The sequence below is a fragment of the Panthera pardus genome, unplaced genomic scaffold (genome assembly GCF_024362965.1).
Source record: "Panthera pardus isolate Hobbes unplaced genomic scaffold, ASM2436296v1 HiC_scaffold_6, whole genome shotgun sequence".
Classification (NCBI taxonomy): Eukaryota; Metazoa; Chordata; class Mammalia; order Carnivora; family Felidae; genus Panthera; species Panthera pardus.
The window spans coordinates 85690295-85703259 of record NW_026526991.1 but is presented as its reverse complement, the minus strand read 5'-3'; the positions used below and the strand labels follow the sequence as shown (position 1 = coordinate 85703259).

The following is a 12965-nucleotide window of genomic DNA, read 5'->3' as shown; positions in this document are numbered from 1 at the left end:
CAAAGGAATGAGTAAAGGAGTTAATTAATGATTGGTAGTGAATGTTGACAGCATGGAGTCTCAATATTAGGCAATAAATGAAACTCCTTTTAAAGGTATTTGTACAGCCATCTACAGGCCTTGCAAGCAATCTAACGTTTTCATTCATAAAAGAAATACTGGTTGGACAGTAAAGAATGTGAGGAAGGATCAGAGACCAACGAATATAAACAAGACTCCGTCTCTGACCCTAAAGCACCAAAGCAACAGTATGTATAGCCGCTTCAAATAGGTGCGAGAGAGGAGGAGGACAGAGGACAGAGATGATTTAGTCCAATGTCAACACAATCGATTGCCAACACTCAACTTCCAAAACCAACCCAACAAAATATCATCATGGGGTTTTTGTGCCTTTTTACTGCACCCTTATTCCTCATATCCCAGGGGGATACAATCTGCTCCAATTTCAAGCCCAAGACTTTCAATTTTAGTAAATAGGAAAATGACTCTTAAAATAACAGTCATAACATCTGTTTTATTTTTTTATTTAAGACATCAATCCTCTTCCTTGAATTCTCTACCTCATCATAAGAAAAAATTAATTTTCCTTTCTCAATTACAGTTTTTAACTGCTTAAATCCTAGAAAAATAGTATAAATTGTCCCATAAAGGCATTTTTTAAACAAAAATGAAACACAGAGCTAGTTATCAACTGTACGGTCATGAAGAGAATAACTGTGACAGAGGAAGGCACATGTTCCAGTGCACTAAATAATTCCTCATAGAGAGGTCTCCATAGTGCTCGATGAGTGGACTGCCACCATTCATACCCAGTTATATGGGAATCTTTCCTAGTTGCCTTCACCTCTTGAAAATTCCCTAAGGAGAACTGCATCACTAAATGTTCACAATCATTGTACACTTTCTATTAATGCAATAACCGTCCACATTGAAATGGAGGAAAACTCAAACTGCCCTTAGCCAAAGTTGAAGATTTTCTATGAACAACCAAAGAAGCCAGTTATAAGAATTGATGTCGGGGTGGTGGGGGGAAGTCAAGAAACTACTTTTAGAAATTTATACTAAGAAAATAAACATTAAATGTTTAAGATGTATACACAAAATGTTCATCACAGCATTATATACAAAGGTGAGAAATTGCAACAACATAAATATACAGTAACAGTGGATTAAATAAATCTTAACTATCCTAACAAAAGAATATCTCAGCCATCAAAAAGAGATGCTATAGCTCTACATATATTGCTATTTAAAAAATTCACAACATACTGTCAGATTCATTATATATTTTTTAATGTTTCTATTTATTTTTGAGAAAGAGAGGCAGAGTCCAAGCTGGGGAGGAGCAGAGAGAGAGAGAGAGAGAGAGAGAGAACACAGAATCCGAAGCAGGCTCCAGGCTCCGAGCAGTCAGTACAGAGCCCAATGCAGGGCTTGAATCTACAAACCATGAGATCATGACCTGAACTGAAGTTGGATGCTTAACCAACTGAGCCAACCAGGCAACCCTCATTATATTCCTGTTTTATAAACACACAGAGAAGCACTGAATAGTCTAGGAAAATATACACGAAAATATTAGCAATGTGTGTCCCTCGGTGATTAAATGTCAATCACTTTTACAAATGAAAATAGTGTTGCTTTTATCATTTAAATGTCAAACTTGAGAAAGCAGAACTGTTTAAAGAAGCTTTTTTATTTCGCATGCTCAGGATTTACCAAATCTATATGAAGAAATATTTAAAGAAAAAATCTAATATGCAAATTTGATATCCCTGAAAAGGATCCTTTTGAAGAAAGTAATTTCTTCCGATATGGTAACATTTAAAAAGCTCATAGCAGGGGTGCCTGGGTGGTTCAGCCCCTTAAGTATCTGACTTGATTTCAGCTCAGATCATGGCTCAGGTCATGACCTCACAGTTGTGAGGAGCCCACGTTGGGCTCCATGCCCAGCATGGCACCTGCTTAAAATTTTTCTCTCTCTGGAAGCACCTGGGTGGCTCAGTGGGTTGAGTGTCTGACTTCAGCTCAGGTCATGATCTCGCGGTTAGTGGGTTCGAGCCGCATTAGTGGGTTCGAGCCCTGCGTCAGGCTCTGTGCTGACCGCTCAGAACCTGGGGCGTGCTTTGGATTCTGTGTCCCCCTCTCTCTCTGCCTCTCAAAAATGAATAAACGTTAAAACAAATATATTTTTAATTAAAAAAAAAAGATTTTCTCTCTCCATCTCTGTCCCTCCTCAGCGTGTGCACGCATTCTCTTTCCAAAAATTAATTAGTTAATTAATTTAAAAAATAAGAAACTCACAGTAAATAATGTTTGCCCAAAATGAAAATCATAAAGCAATTTTCTCACAAGCTTTTAATTATATGAGAAAATGTCAAAGATATAACATTGAGTGGATAAAGGGGAATATAAAACTAAATATACAAAGCATACACAATTATGTAATACACATATGCAAACAACTATGCACAAAAGAAACAGTGTTCATAATGAAGTATTTCTGAGGGAGGGAATTGTGAGTGTTTTTTTTTCTCCTTTTTACTACACTTAAAATTTTTCTACAGTACGTATCTATTACTTCCAAAATCAGACAAATAAGGAACACTGTAAGTTTTTTAAATAAGCACAGAGTACATAAAGTCCTGTATATATTTGCTGTACCAATAATTGAAATAAGTAATTTGTTCCCAAAAAGCCTGTTCTCATTACACTCACTTGGAAATCTCTGGTACTCTGCTACATAAGCCCTGAATAATAAAGAATGTGTAACTCTGAATTCACTGCAGCTTCCTCCTGGCACCTAATTAAAGGAGTGACACAGCTCCCCTGGTCTTGGCTGCTTCCCTTTCACACAATGCCATAGCTAGAAGACAGTCCAACAGAAAGGGAGAAAAATCAATCACTTTGAAACTCAGCATAAATATCTGAAACAGACCAACCATAACCCTTTGAACACCACATTACTCAATTTCTTACTAACTTGACTAATGACACTAGACCAGACTAAATTTTATAAAATCAGGAACCATGTCTTAACTTTAACCACTGTTTCTCAACACCAATGTGGTGCACAACAGGCATTTAGTAAATGTGGATGAGTGAATGAATGAATGAATGATTGAATGAATAGGGGATTTATGGCTGGGCTCTGTGCTCTTCCTTAAAATTCTACTGGCCATGTTACAGCATCCTTAGCGCTAATTTTATGAAAGAAGACGCTGTGTCATAGGGTCACATTTCATTAGATATTCCATTACTGAAAGTGCAAGTAATAGGCATAAGATATGTCCCAGGAAGCAGCTTTTCTCATTATTATGGCTTAATAATTAGCAATAATTCAACACCTAATCCTCTTAAGGTAAGTACTGCCATCCACAGCTAAGGCTGAGAGAGGCCAGGTAAATTTTTCAAGGTCACAAAGCTAAGAAATAAATGACAGAACTAGGATCAAATCCTGATTCTCTGGGGCCCCAAAGTCTGGACTCTTTCTAGGTGGGAATAAGCATCCTGTCATCTCACCCAGGCAGGTGAGGAGGGTTATGGATTCTACACTCATTACTTCAATTATCCTCATAAACCTATGAAGTAGATGAGCACATCATATACCACTTTTCAGATAACAAAACAAAATAACAGAGAGGTTAAGCAGCTTGCACAAGGTCACACAACTCCTGATAGAGCCAAAATAGAATGAAGAACTAAAAAGTACTATAGTTTACTAGGAATCTATCAACTCAATCAGAGAAAATGCATTAATTATACATAGTCAACATCATTTCCAAGATGATTTACAACTATGATGAGAAAAAAACTTGTTTTTCTGAGTTCCTGCCTGAGCATTTTACAGTACGATAACCCTGCTTAACACCCACAGTCTGGACATTTAGATAAGAACTTAAGTTTAGAATTCCCGCCATAAGTTCCTGCTTTACTTTTTCCTGGGGAACCTTTAAAAATAACCACTTAAGAGTTAAGCCCAGAAAATGTTAGTGACCTCTGTTCCAGCCACCTTACAAGTAATACATGCTCGCTATCCTACTCACAATCTCCGGGTCATTCATGCCCTGGGACAGAGGACTGCCTTTCCCCCAGCTCATTCTACCCCCTCCATTCTAGGATCTGATCAATATTGTCACTCTACTTCCTTGGCGGGGGGGCGGGGGGGGGGATTGAAACTGCATACTCAATCAAAATGACCCTGAATGGGTTTCCTTTTCCCAGAGTGGGAGCTGGGATGCCAAGGGAGCTACCTGCTGCCCTCCGCCCCCCACATGGGTGGCTTGTACCTTCTCATTCAGTAGGTTAGAATCTGTATGTTCTTAATTCAATACACCAGCTCTGGCTTCCTAACCCAACTTTGTCAAAAGACAAACTGGCCACAGCCTACACTAACATATACAACTATTCAATTGATCCAACTAGCTCTCTAGATACTTCTCTCTGAAATGAAGACTAATAGACTTCCAAGTTGCAAAAAAACACATCAATTTGCAAGGCAGAGGACAAAAGCACAAATGTATCTAAATATTTAAAAGCTATAATAAAATCAACAAACAGATAAAAAATATGTTCTATCCTCCTATCCTTTGCCCTGAACAAATATACCCACATAACCAACTGGAATGCCAGGTGTAAATTTAGGCTTCTCAAACTCCAGGAAGTTTGATACTGGGACATGCAAACCCCCAGTCCCATTTCCAAGTTCCTTCCACAGCCTCTGTCTCCCACAAGGAGCTGCTCCTTGGCCATCCCTTGGGCCTAGGAGTGCACACAGCAATGGAAAAAGCCACCCTGAGGATGAGGGATGGAGAAACAACCCAAGCAGGCAAGCAGGCTGTGGAAGTGGGCTTTGGTCATTTGGGCTGGGAATTCCTGCCTCAAATGTAAATCACGGGGTCGACAAAGTCCCCCTCTGGCCTTGCCCCTTTGCAAAGGGCTGACACCAAAGGAGGAACAGAGTGAGACCCCCATGGCTCCTCCTGCCAGAGTCTAAGCGGGGCACTAGTGAGAACCCTAGCCAGCTCTCACATAAGCTTTCAATAGAGACAGCTACTTAAAGTAAGCTTCCCCAAAGGCATCCCCTCTCACTCCCCTCCTTTAACCAAGACCTAGACATCCACCAAAGTACAATTCATCCACTCCTTTTCCAGTAGCCAAAGTGTTTATGGTTTGCAGTTTCCAGATTTAGCTATTCGTTGCATGTTTTCTGGGATTTTTAAAAGTCCTATGAACTAGGTTGGTTTTGTTTCTCTAAAGCAGTAATTTTCACGCAGGGGCAATTTCTCCCCCCAAGAGACATTTTGCTAAATCTGGAGACATATCTAGTTGTTTCATTTAGTGGACAGAGGCCATGGATGTTGCTATGTGTTCTGCAATGTACAGGACAGCCCTCTGCAACAAAGAATTATCTAACCCAAAATGTGAGTAGTGCTGAGACTAGAAAACTCTACTCTAGAGTAAGAACTCTTTCAGAATAGAGAGGATGTCATTTCCTCCTTTGATCCCCACACAGCCAAGCAGAATATTGGACCTCATTAAGTATTTGTTAACTGACTGACTGATTAGCTATCTGGTCTCACACCTTGCTGAAACGTTCATTCACACAATAACTCAATGAAAATTAGTGAGCCGGGAACTGTGTTCAGCTCTAGGAATGCAAATATCAATGAGCGAGCAGAAATGGAAGACAAATAAACTGATACTTCTAATACAGCACCACTAAAATGCACCTGTCACTACCAGATACTTGTATATCTATGTATTAATTATGTCTCCCCTCAGTAGCTCATAAACTTCAGGAAAGTATTTCTTGAAATTCTTATAGTTATAGTTCTATACCTATAGAACTATAGTTATAGTTCCAGCATCTTATATGGTAATAATGGTAGACACAACATAGTAAATATTTTTTGAAAAACGAAAGAAATGCAATAATATGTACAAGGCATTTAAAAAAAAACAGAAATGAGAAGCTTTTAACGCAACCTGGAGAGGAAAAAAGGAGTAAGAGAGGCTACCTTGATGAGAGATGATATGGACTAAGCACTAATTATATGCCAAAAGCATTTTTCAATGCATTATCTATCCTAATGCTCACAGCAATTTTACAAGAAGCCACACTGTACAGATAAGGAAACGAACAGTGAGGGTGGACTTGCTCAGGAACACGGCAAATGGTGGAATCAGAATTTCAGCACAAAGGTCACTTTGGGACCTTTGCTGTTAACCAGTAAATGCATTGTCAAGAAGTAAGGATTGGCCAGATGAAGGACAAGGAGTTGTGGCCTTGAAGGAAAGGCATTCCAGTCAGAGTGAATGACACCAGTAAGATCAACACAGCCTGACTTGTTACAAGGAACCATACCCCTTACCAGCATTACTATACTATAAGAGGAACGCTGATGAAACATGATGTTGGAGAAGTAAGCATGGCCAGATGATAAGGGATATGGGTAGCAGTGCCCCATTTATCTAACATTGTCAGGGAATGAGCATAAGGCTTAGAATCAGATAGCTCTGGGTTGGAAAACTGACCCATCATTTCGTGAATGGATCTATCTGAATCTGCATTTCCTCATCCATAGCACAAAGAACATACAAATGCCTACTTTGTAAAGTAGCTACGAGAACAAAAGATAAGAAATATAAGCCCTGAGAACTAGGCCTGGTACATTGTATGCGTCCAGTCAGAGTTCATGATTTATTTTTGCTATTGCAAGTTATTGCTAATGACTTTTTTTCACATTTGTAAATCCACAACATAGTTGAAGCTTATTTTAAGCACCAAAATGTATTAAACTATCTTTTCTTTCTTTTTATTTTTAGTGTTTTATTTATTTTTGAGAGACAGAGACAGAGAGAGAGACTGAGAGAGACAGAGCCTGAGCAGGGGAGGGGCAGAGAGAGAGGGAGACACAGAATCCAAAGGAGGCTCCAGGCTTGAAGCTGTCAGTACAGAGCAGGACTTGAACTCACAAACCGTGAGATCATTACATGAGCCGAAGTTGGTGCCTCAAACTATCTTTTTCTTAAACTACTTTTAAAGTGAATCCCAGGGCACCTGGGTGGCTCAGTCAGTTGAGCGTCCGACTTTGGCTAACGTCATGATTTCATGGTTGGTAGGTTCAAGCCCCATGTTCGGTGTTGGGCTTTGCATTGACAGCATGAAACCTACGTCGGATTCTCTCTCTCTCTTTCTCTCTCTCTGCCCCTCTCCTGCTCACGCACACATTCTCTCTCTCTTTCTCTCTTTCTCTTAAATATAAACATTAAATTTTTTTTTAAAAAATAAAGTGAATTCCATAAATGTCCCATTTAACAAACATAAACCTTACATCCCATATATACAGATGGCTATACCTGCCTCCCACCCCCTCCACCCCCAGTGCTGTTCTGTGGCCACCAGGGCAGCTGTAGAAATATCTGAAGCTTCTGGGATACACAGATTCAAAAATACAGACAGAAAAGTTGGCACATAAAGCTACACGTGCTTAGAGTAGTATTTGGTTCAGAATTTGGGAAAGGAAAGAGGAACATCATGGCTTAGAGTAATGGTTAGCACCCAGTGAATATACAGAATGTTCAAGGCACGTGCGTGTATTATCCTCTATCCCCCAATCCACCAGTAACAGCGATGTGCCAACTCTGCTCAGAGCTGACACATCCAATGCTCTTGGATACTGGATGTTTGTTCATTTTTCATAAACCACACCTTAAGCCCATTCAGAGATTGTGACCTGGCTTCCACCCACCTCCCAGTCTACCTTCCTACTACGTTCTCTGTGGGAAAATTAATACCTTTTTATACAGGAAGCACAGCAAGCATTTCCACACCTCCCTGCTTCGGCCTTTGCTGCTTCCCTGCCTAGAATATCCTTCTGCCCTCACCTCTTACTCTTACCCTATTTCACCATCCTTCAAGGCTTAGTGCAAACACCATCTCTTCTCTGATTTCCCTCCTTCCAGCAGAATTAAAAGCCATGTTTCCATGAACTTCCCCAGTACTTTGCTTGATTGTTATAACAACCATGTACAAACAGAGGTATGTGGCAAGCAGCATTCTAGGTACTTTCTAAATGCGACCATGTAATTTTCACTGCAAACTTGTAAGAAAGTATTACAAACCTATTTTACAATGGGGAGTCTGAAGCTCTTTAAGTTGAATGTACCAATGATCGAACAACCAAAAAGGAAATCAGTTGGAATTCCAACCACGTTCTTTCAGCTCCCGAATCCGTAAATTTTTCTGTCCACTATGCTGCCTCTCTTTGATGTCCCTATGTCCAGTTGGTTAATTAATTATACACAAATATGCCTGTCCCTAGGATTATGGCAAATTCCTTGATGCCAGGGACATGGGCATGTTCCTCTTTATAAATGTGGATGATAATGTATCCATTTATACAAGATTGTTAGGAGAATTAAATGAGACAGTACATTTAAAGCACATTGCACAGTGCAATGCACATTATAAGCTCCTAATAATTTGTTGGTTTTACTGTTGTTGTCGTCGTTACCATGTCTGATGCCAAGGATAAAGTCTGTCACGTAAATTGTGAGCTGAAGTTTCTTTCTGAGAAGCAAATCAAGTGGGTAAGGCCCTGATGGAAGAGACAAATGCCACTCATCCAGAAGCAACAAGAGTTGCAAAGAAAGTCTCCAATATTTCTATGATAGGGCCAATTGATCCCTTAAACTTTCTGTTACCATGTGGAGGTTACAAAAACGTCCCATCTAGTTCAAAACTCTTGCAGCTTTGTTACTTTCTTCCTGCCTTGACCTATGCGATCTGCCAAGGTCCCCCCCACCCCCCGTTAAGAAGTCATACTTGAAGTCTGAGCCAAGAGAAGAAAATCACAAAAGTAAATGAAAGCACAGAGGACAAAATGTAATGTGAAATTCTAATACTTAATGAAATGCTCTAATTAGAGCATAATGAAACACTTTCCTTTGTCCTCATAGCACTTAACAGAACTTTAAATCATCCTATTGCTTTACTCATTCGTTTTTGTCAATCAACACCTAGTAGGAGGTAAGCTGTCTCAGAGAAAGCAATCCTGTTCACTGCTATCCTCCGGGGCCTGATATCTGGTGCACAGTAGTCATTCATTAAATGTTGGTCAACTGACTGATTGCAATGATTTGTATGTATGTATATATGAATATGTGTATGACTTTATACATATACATAACATCATTCCATGGTTCGTAAATAAATATACATATCTCCATACATAAGTGCATACAGTACATTTGTGTACATATATTTCTATCCGTGCAGAAGATGTTTTAGACTGGAAAACACAGACACCTGTTTGCAAAAATTGTGTCTTCTTAACATCATAAAGGCCTCTGGCTTACCTATCTAATATTTTAAAAACATACAGTACTGCCCACATACTAACCACCCATTTTTTTAATGGATTTTATTAAGCATGTTTTATTTATTTATTAAGTACAAAAAAATTTTTGACCTAACAAACCAGGATACCTTTATCTTTCAAAACTCCTTGTCCCTAATTATTAGCTTCAGTGTAAAGAAGAGGGCAGTAGGAGCAAAATATTGGCCAGTAATGTTTCTCTGCAAATTTGGCAGGTGAAACACTTCAAATTCTTATGAGCTTCCCAGCAGTCTTTATTTAAGTTGTAACATATACAAAAAGGTGTAATTCATGACAATTATAATAATTCCATTGACTGGGTAAATGTGCATCAGGTGTTTTTTTATTTAAACCTATACCAACCCTGCAGAGTAAATGTTATTATCCCCTTTTATAAATAAGGAAACTAAGACTCAAAGAGAGCAGCTTGCCAAGGATACTCTGCTGCTTATCTATCTAGTCATGGCATACTCAGTCTAGAAATTCTACCAGTCTAGAATTCTACTCCAAAGCCCAAACTCTTTTCAATAAGCAATGGGGCCTCTTACACAGTTTTACAGACATTCATCTTGAGGGATATGTGGTAAAGCAGTTTTTTACAGTGTATGGACTTCAATTAGTAATTCTCGGCACACAGAGACCGGACTCAATGACAGCTAAACACACTGAAGATTACCCCAGGCTACTGACAGCAAGGGACAAATGCGTCTCAGAAACGATCAGCCTGTGTTTCTCAGAATATGAAGCATTTTCCACTTGAGTATGTCCTGCAAAAGAAATGTATTCTCTAAAAGAGCTTCATTATTCCTCCTCCTATCCAAAAAAATGGACTCTTTCATTGCAAACCAATGGGAAGTTCTTAACTCATTTCCTTATATTTCTTGGAATGAAAGTGCTTTCTGTCTTTGGAGAAAAGAGTTGCCGGATGCTATACCCTTTGGGTGCCTTTGAGTCGAACAATCAATACTGTGAAGGCAAGAGAAAATTAGCCCTTATAAACTTTTCAGGGGTGTAAGGTTATTTTTAAACTTAATGATAGCTGAATTCTAAAGAGAGGGAAGGAAAGTCTTCCCTCCCAGTTTAAAGAATTCAGCTGCCTTCCTCTAAAAGAATTGGCTATTATCTCTTTGACCTTCTTTCCAGAAGCAGGCCAGAGAAGAAAGAAACCATATGTTTAAAAAGTTTTTTGAAATTTATAGATGTTTCTGAACATTTGTAACCAACGGTAGTGAAAATGTTTCAGTTGGCTCTAGGCTGCCCATATACTGCTTTGGAAAAATCTTAGGCAGATCAAAGGAAAGTACTCTCCAGCCAGACCACTACACTCTCAGGAAGAGCTTCAGCCTTCTCAGCCCTGGGGACTGAAGGGGAAAGGGGCTCTTGACAGTGGTGTGTCCCCTCAACACACCCAGAAATGTGGAGAGGAAGGGGAAGCTGCACTGCCTTCCCTCCAATCTAACTACACAACCCCTGCTGCCAAGGACTTATTTTTAGACACTTCAGCTGAAATTCCCAGAAAGGAAGGGAAACTACAACCTCTGAGCGATCTTCAGAGTTCTGATTTCCAACCTGGCTTGCATTTTTTTGTTTGTTTTCTGACTTCAAGTCTCTACCTAACGCCCAACTCCCATCCTCCAGAAGGCATCCACAAGATGTCTAAGTCACAAGAAAAAGAAAAAAAAAAAAATAGAGCTGAGAGCTGTAGAGCCTTATGTGATGAAAATTCCAGCTCCCACACATCAAAGGGACATGACCTTGAAGTAACTCCTCCTTCTGAAGACTCAGTTTGTGGTTTGTAAGATGGGAATAATAATATCTGTTATTAGAAAGTTGTTGAAGTTTCAATAAAAATTGCACAGTACCCAGCTCTTAATAGGGCATCAGTAAGGACTCTGTGTTTTGTCACTGGCACACTGCACAAAGCAGCGGGATCCGGGCTAGGTGTCCATGTTTTTCCTGCCCAAGATTTGTCCATCACTCCCTCATTAGTGATTTGTTACCAACCACTCACCTAACCTCAGGAAGATGCCTCTTAGCTGCTTCTAGTTATCTATAGTTTCAAACATCTGCAGCGCCCAAGAGCTAAATTCTCATTAAGTACAAAGGACAAAGTTAGCCTGGATTCTCCTTCCCACCAGTTATCTGCAAATCGTTGACTATAACTCAGGCTGGGGAAGAAACGCTTCAGGCTTTACATGGGCAAAGCAGGTGTCTGCATATCTCTTGGGGCCAGGGGTGTTAAGGACCCCTGACTAAAGTCTTCAGGTTTAGAAATGGCAAAGAAAGGGGGTAGGACAAGAAGGACTGGATGAAAGAGATGCCTCTGCAAGGCAGTCCTAGCCAGTGACCCTGTCCTCGGCGCACCGGGAGTAAAGGACACGAGCGGGGAGGAGCTGCAAGGGGAGGAGTACCTGAAGACTCTCGCTGCTGTCTGGTTCCTTCTCCACGCCGTGCCCTGTTGCAGCACCCCTTGTACGATCTCCTTCTCGTTGGGTAGTCGGTAGACTGGGAAGACGTAGAGCCAACAGAGGACCACGACGCAAAGGGCACTGGCTCCCACCGGCAGCCGGGTCCTCGGGAACTTCCACGCCAGTACTGCCATGGCCCCTCTGGACGTGTGTCGCCGGGCCCGCCCGCAGGGGCTCATCGCAGCCCCGGGGTCCCCAGGGGGCGGCTTCAGCACAGCGTTAGGCAAAGTGGCAGCAGAGGGTCCCCCCACCGCCGGCCCCCCATGCACACACACCTTCCGCTTTCTGGCTTGCACTGGCACGCACGTTTCTTCGGCCCCCACGGCCCCAAAGGTCAGCGCAAGGATTTTTTTAAATGCAACTTTTTCAATGGTTTCTTTCTAGGGGAAGTGGCCGGGGGGCGAATCACGAGCTACGGTCATGGTCGCTTCCCCTGCAGAAGGCGGGCGCTGGGGTCTCCGAGAGCGCAGAGAGCGGCCGCGGCGAGTCGCTCCCGCCGGTTCTGCAGCATCACTGTCGCCCTCGGCGCGGGTCCGGGGAGAGGCTCGGCTCCCTCCCAGACTACTGGCCCGCGGCGTCCGCTTCTGAGAGATGCTCTGGCGCCCTTCGCCGCCTCTCCCCGCCTCCCGTGCTGCTTCACCGCCAGGCACCCCCCAGACACGCTCCCCGCGCCGCGCCAAGTCCTTGGAAATTTCCACCGCGGCCCGGGACCGCTATCCTGCCCCGGGCTTCTCCGCCTTGCCCGCCAGGACCCTCGCTCCCCACCCCTCCCGGAGAAGAAAAGAACTCGCTCTCATCAGTTAATTCAGCGGCGCGCCGCAGCCTTCCGCTGCGCCCCGGACTTCGCAGACAAACGCCCGGGGATTGGTGGAAATCAAGGTCTCCCCCGCCCTCCCCCACCCGCAAATTTGCCTCCTTCGACCCGTTCAGATCCGCGACGCTCGCCTGGAGCGCGCGCCTCTCCCTCCCTCCCTTGTTCTCTGGAGATAGAGGCAAACAATAAAAAATAACCCCCCTCTCCCAATGTATGTATATATTTGAGTGTGGCAGAGAGTGGCTGATAACCTGACCCTTCGGCACGCGGCCGGCGCGCCGGAGCTATCACTCCGCCACC

The 12965-nt window shown here is 42.2% G+C and overlaps 1 protein-coding gene across 1 annotated transcript in view; it reads right to left on the bottom strand.

Annotated features, from left to right (window-relative positions):
* Positions 1-12668, bottom strand: part of ST8SIA1 (ST8 alpha-N-acetyl-neuraminide alpha-2,8-sialyltransferase 1) — a 143133-nt gene extending 130465 nt beyond the window's left edge. Inside the window, exon 1 of the mRNA XM_019452202.2 lies at positions 11795-12668. Within this exon, the coding sequence (XP_019307747.1) occupies positions 11795-12030 (236 nt within the window). The 5' untranslated portion in view covers positions 12031-12668. The remainder of the gene's footprint in view (positions 1-11794) is intronic.
* Between the last annotated feature and the right edge of the window lie 297 nt (positions 12669-12965).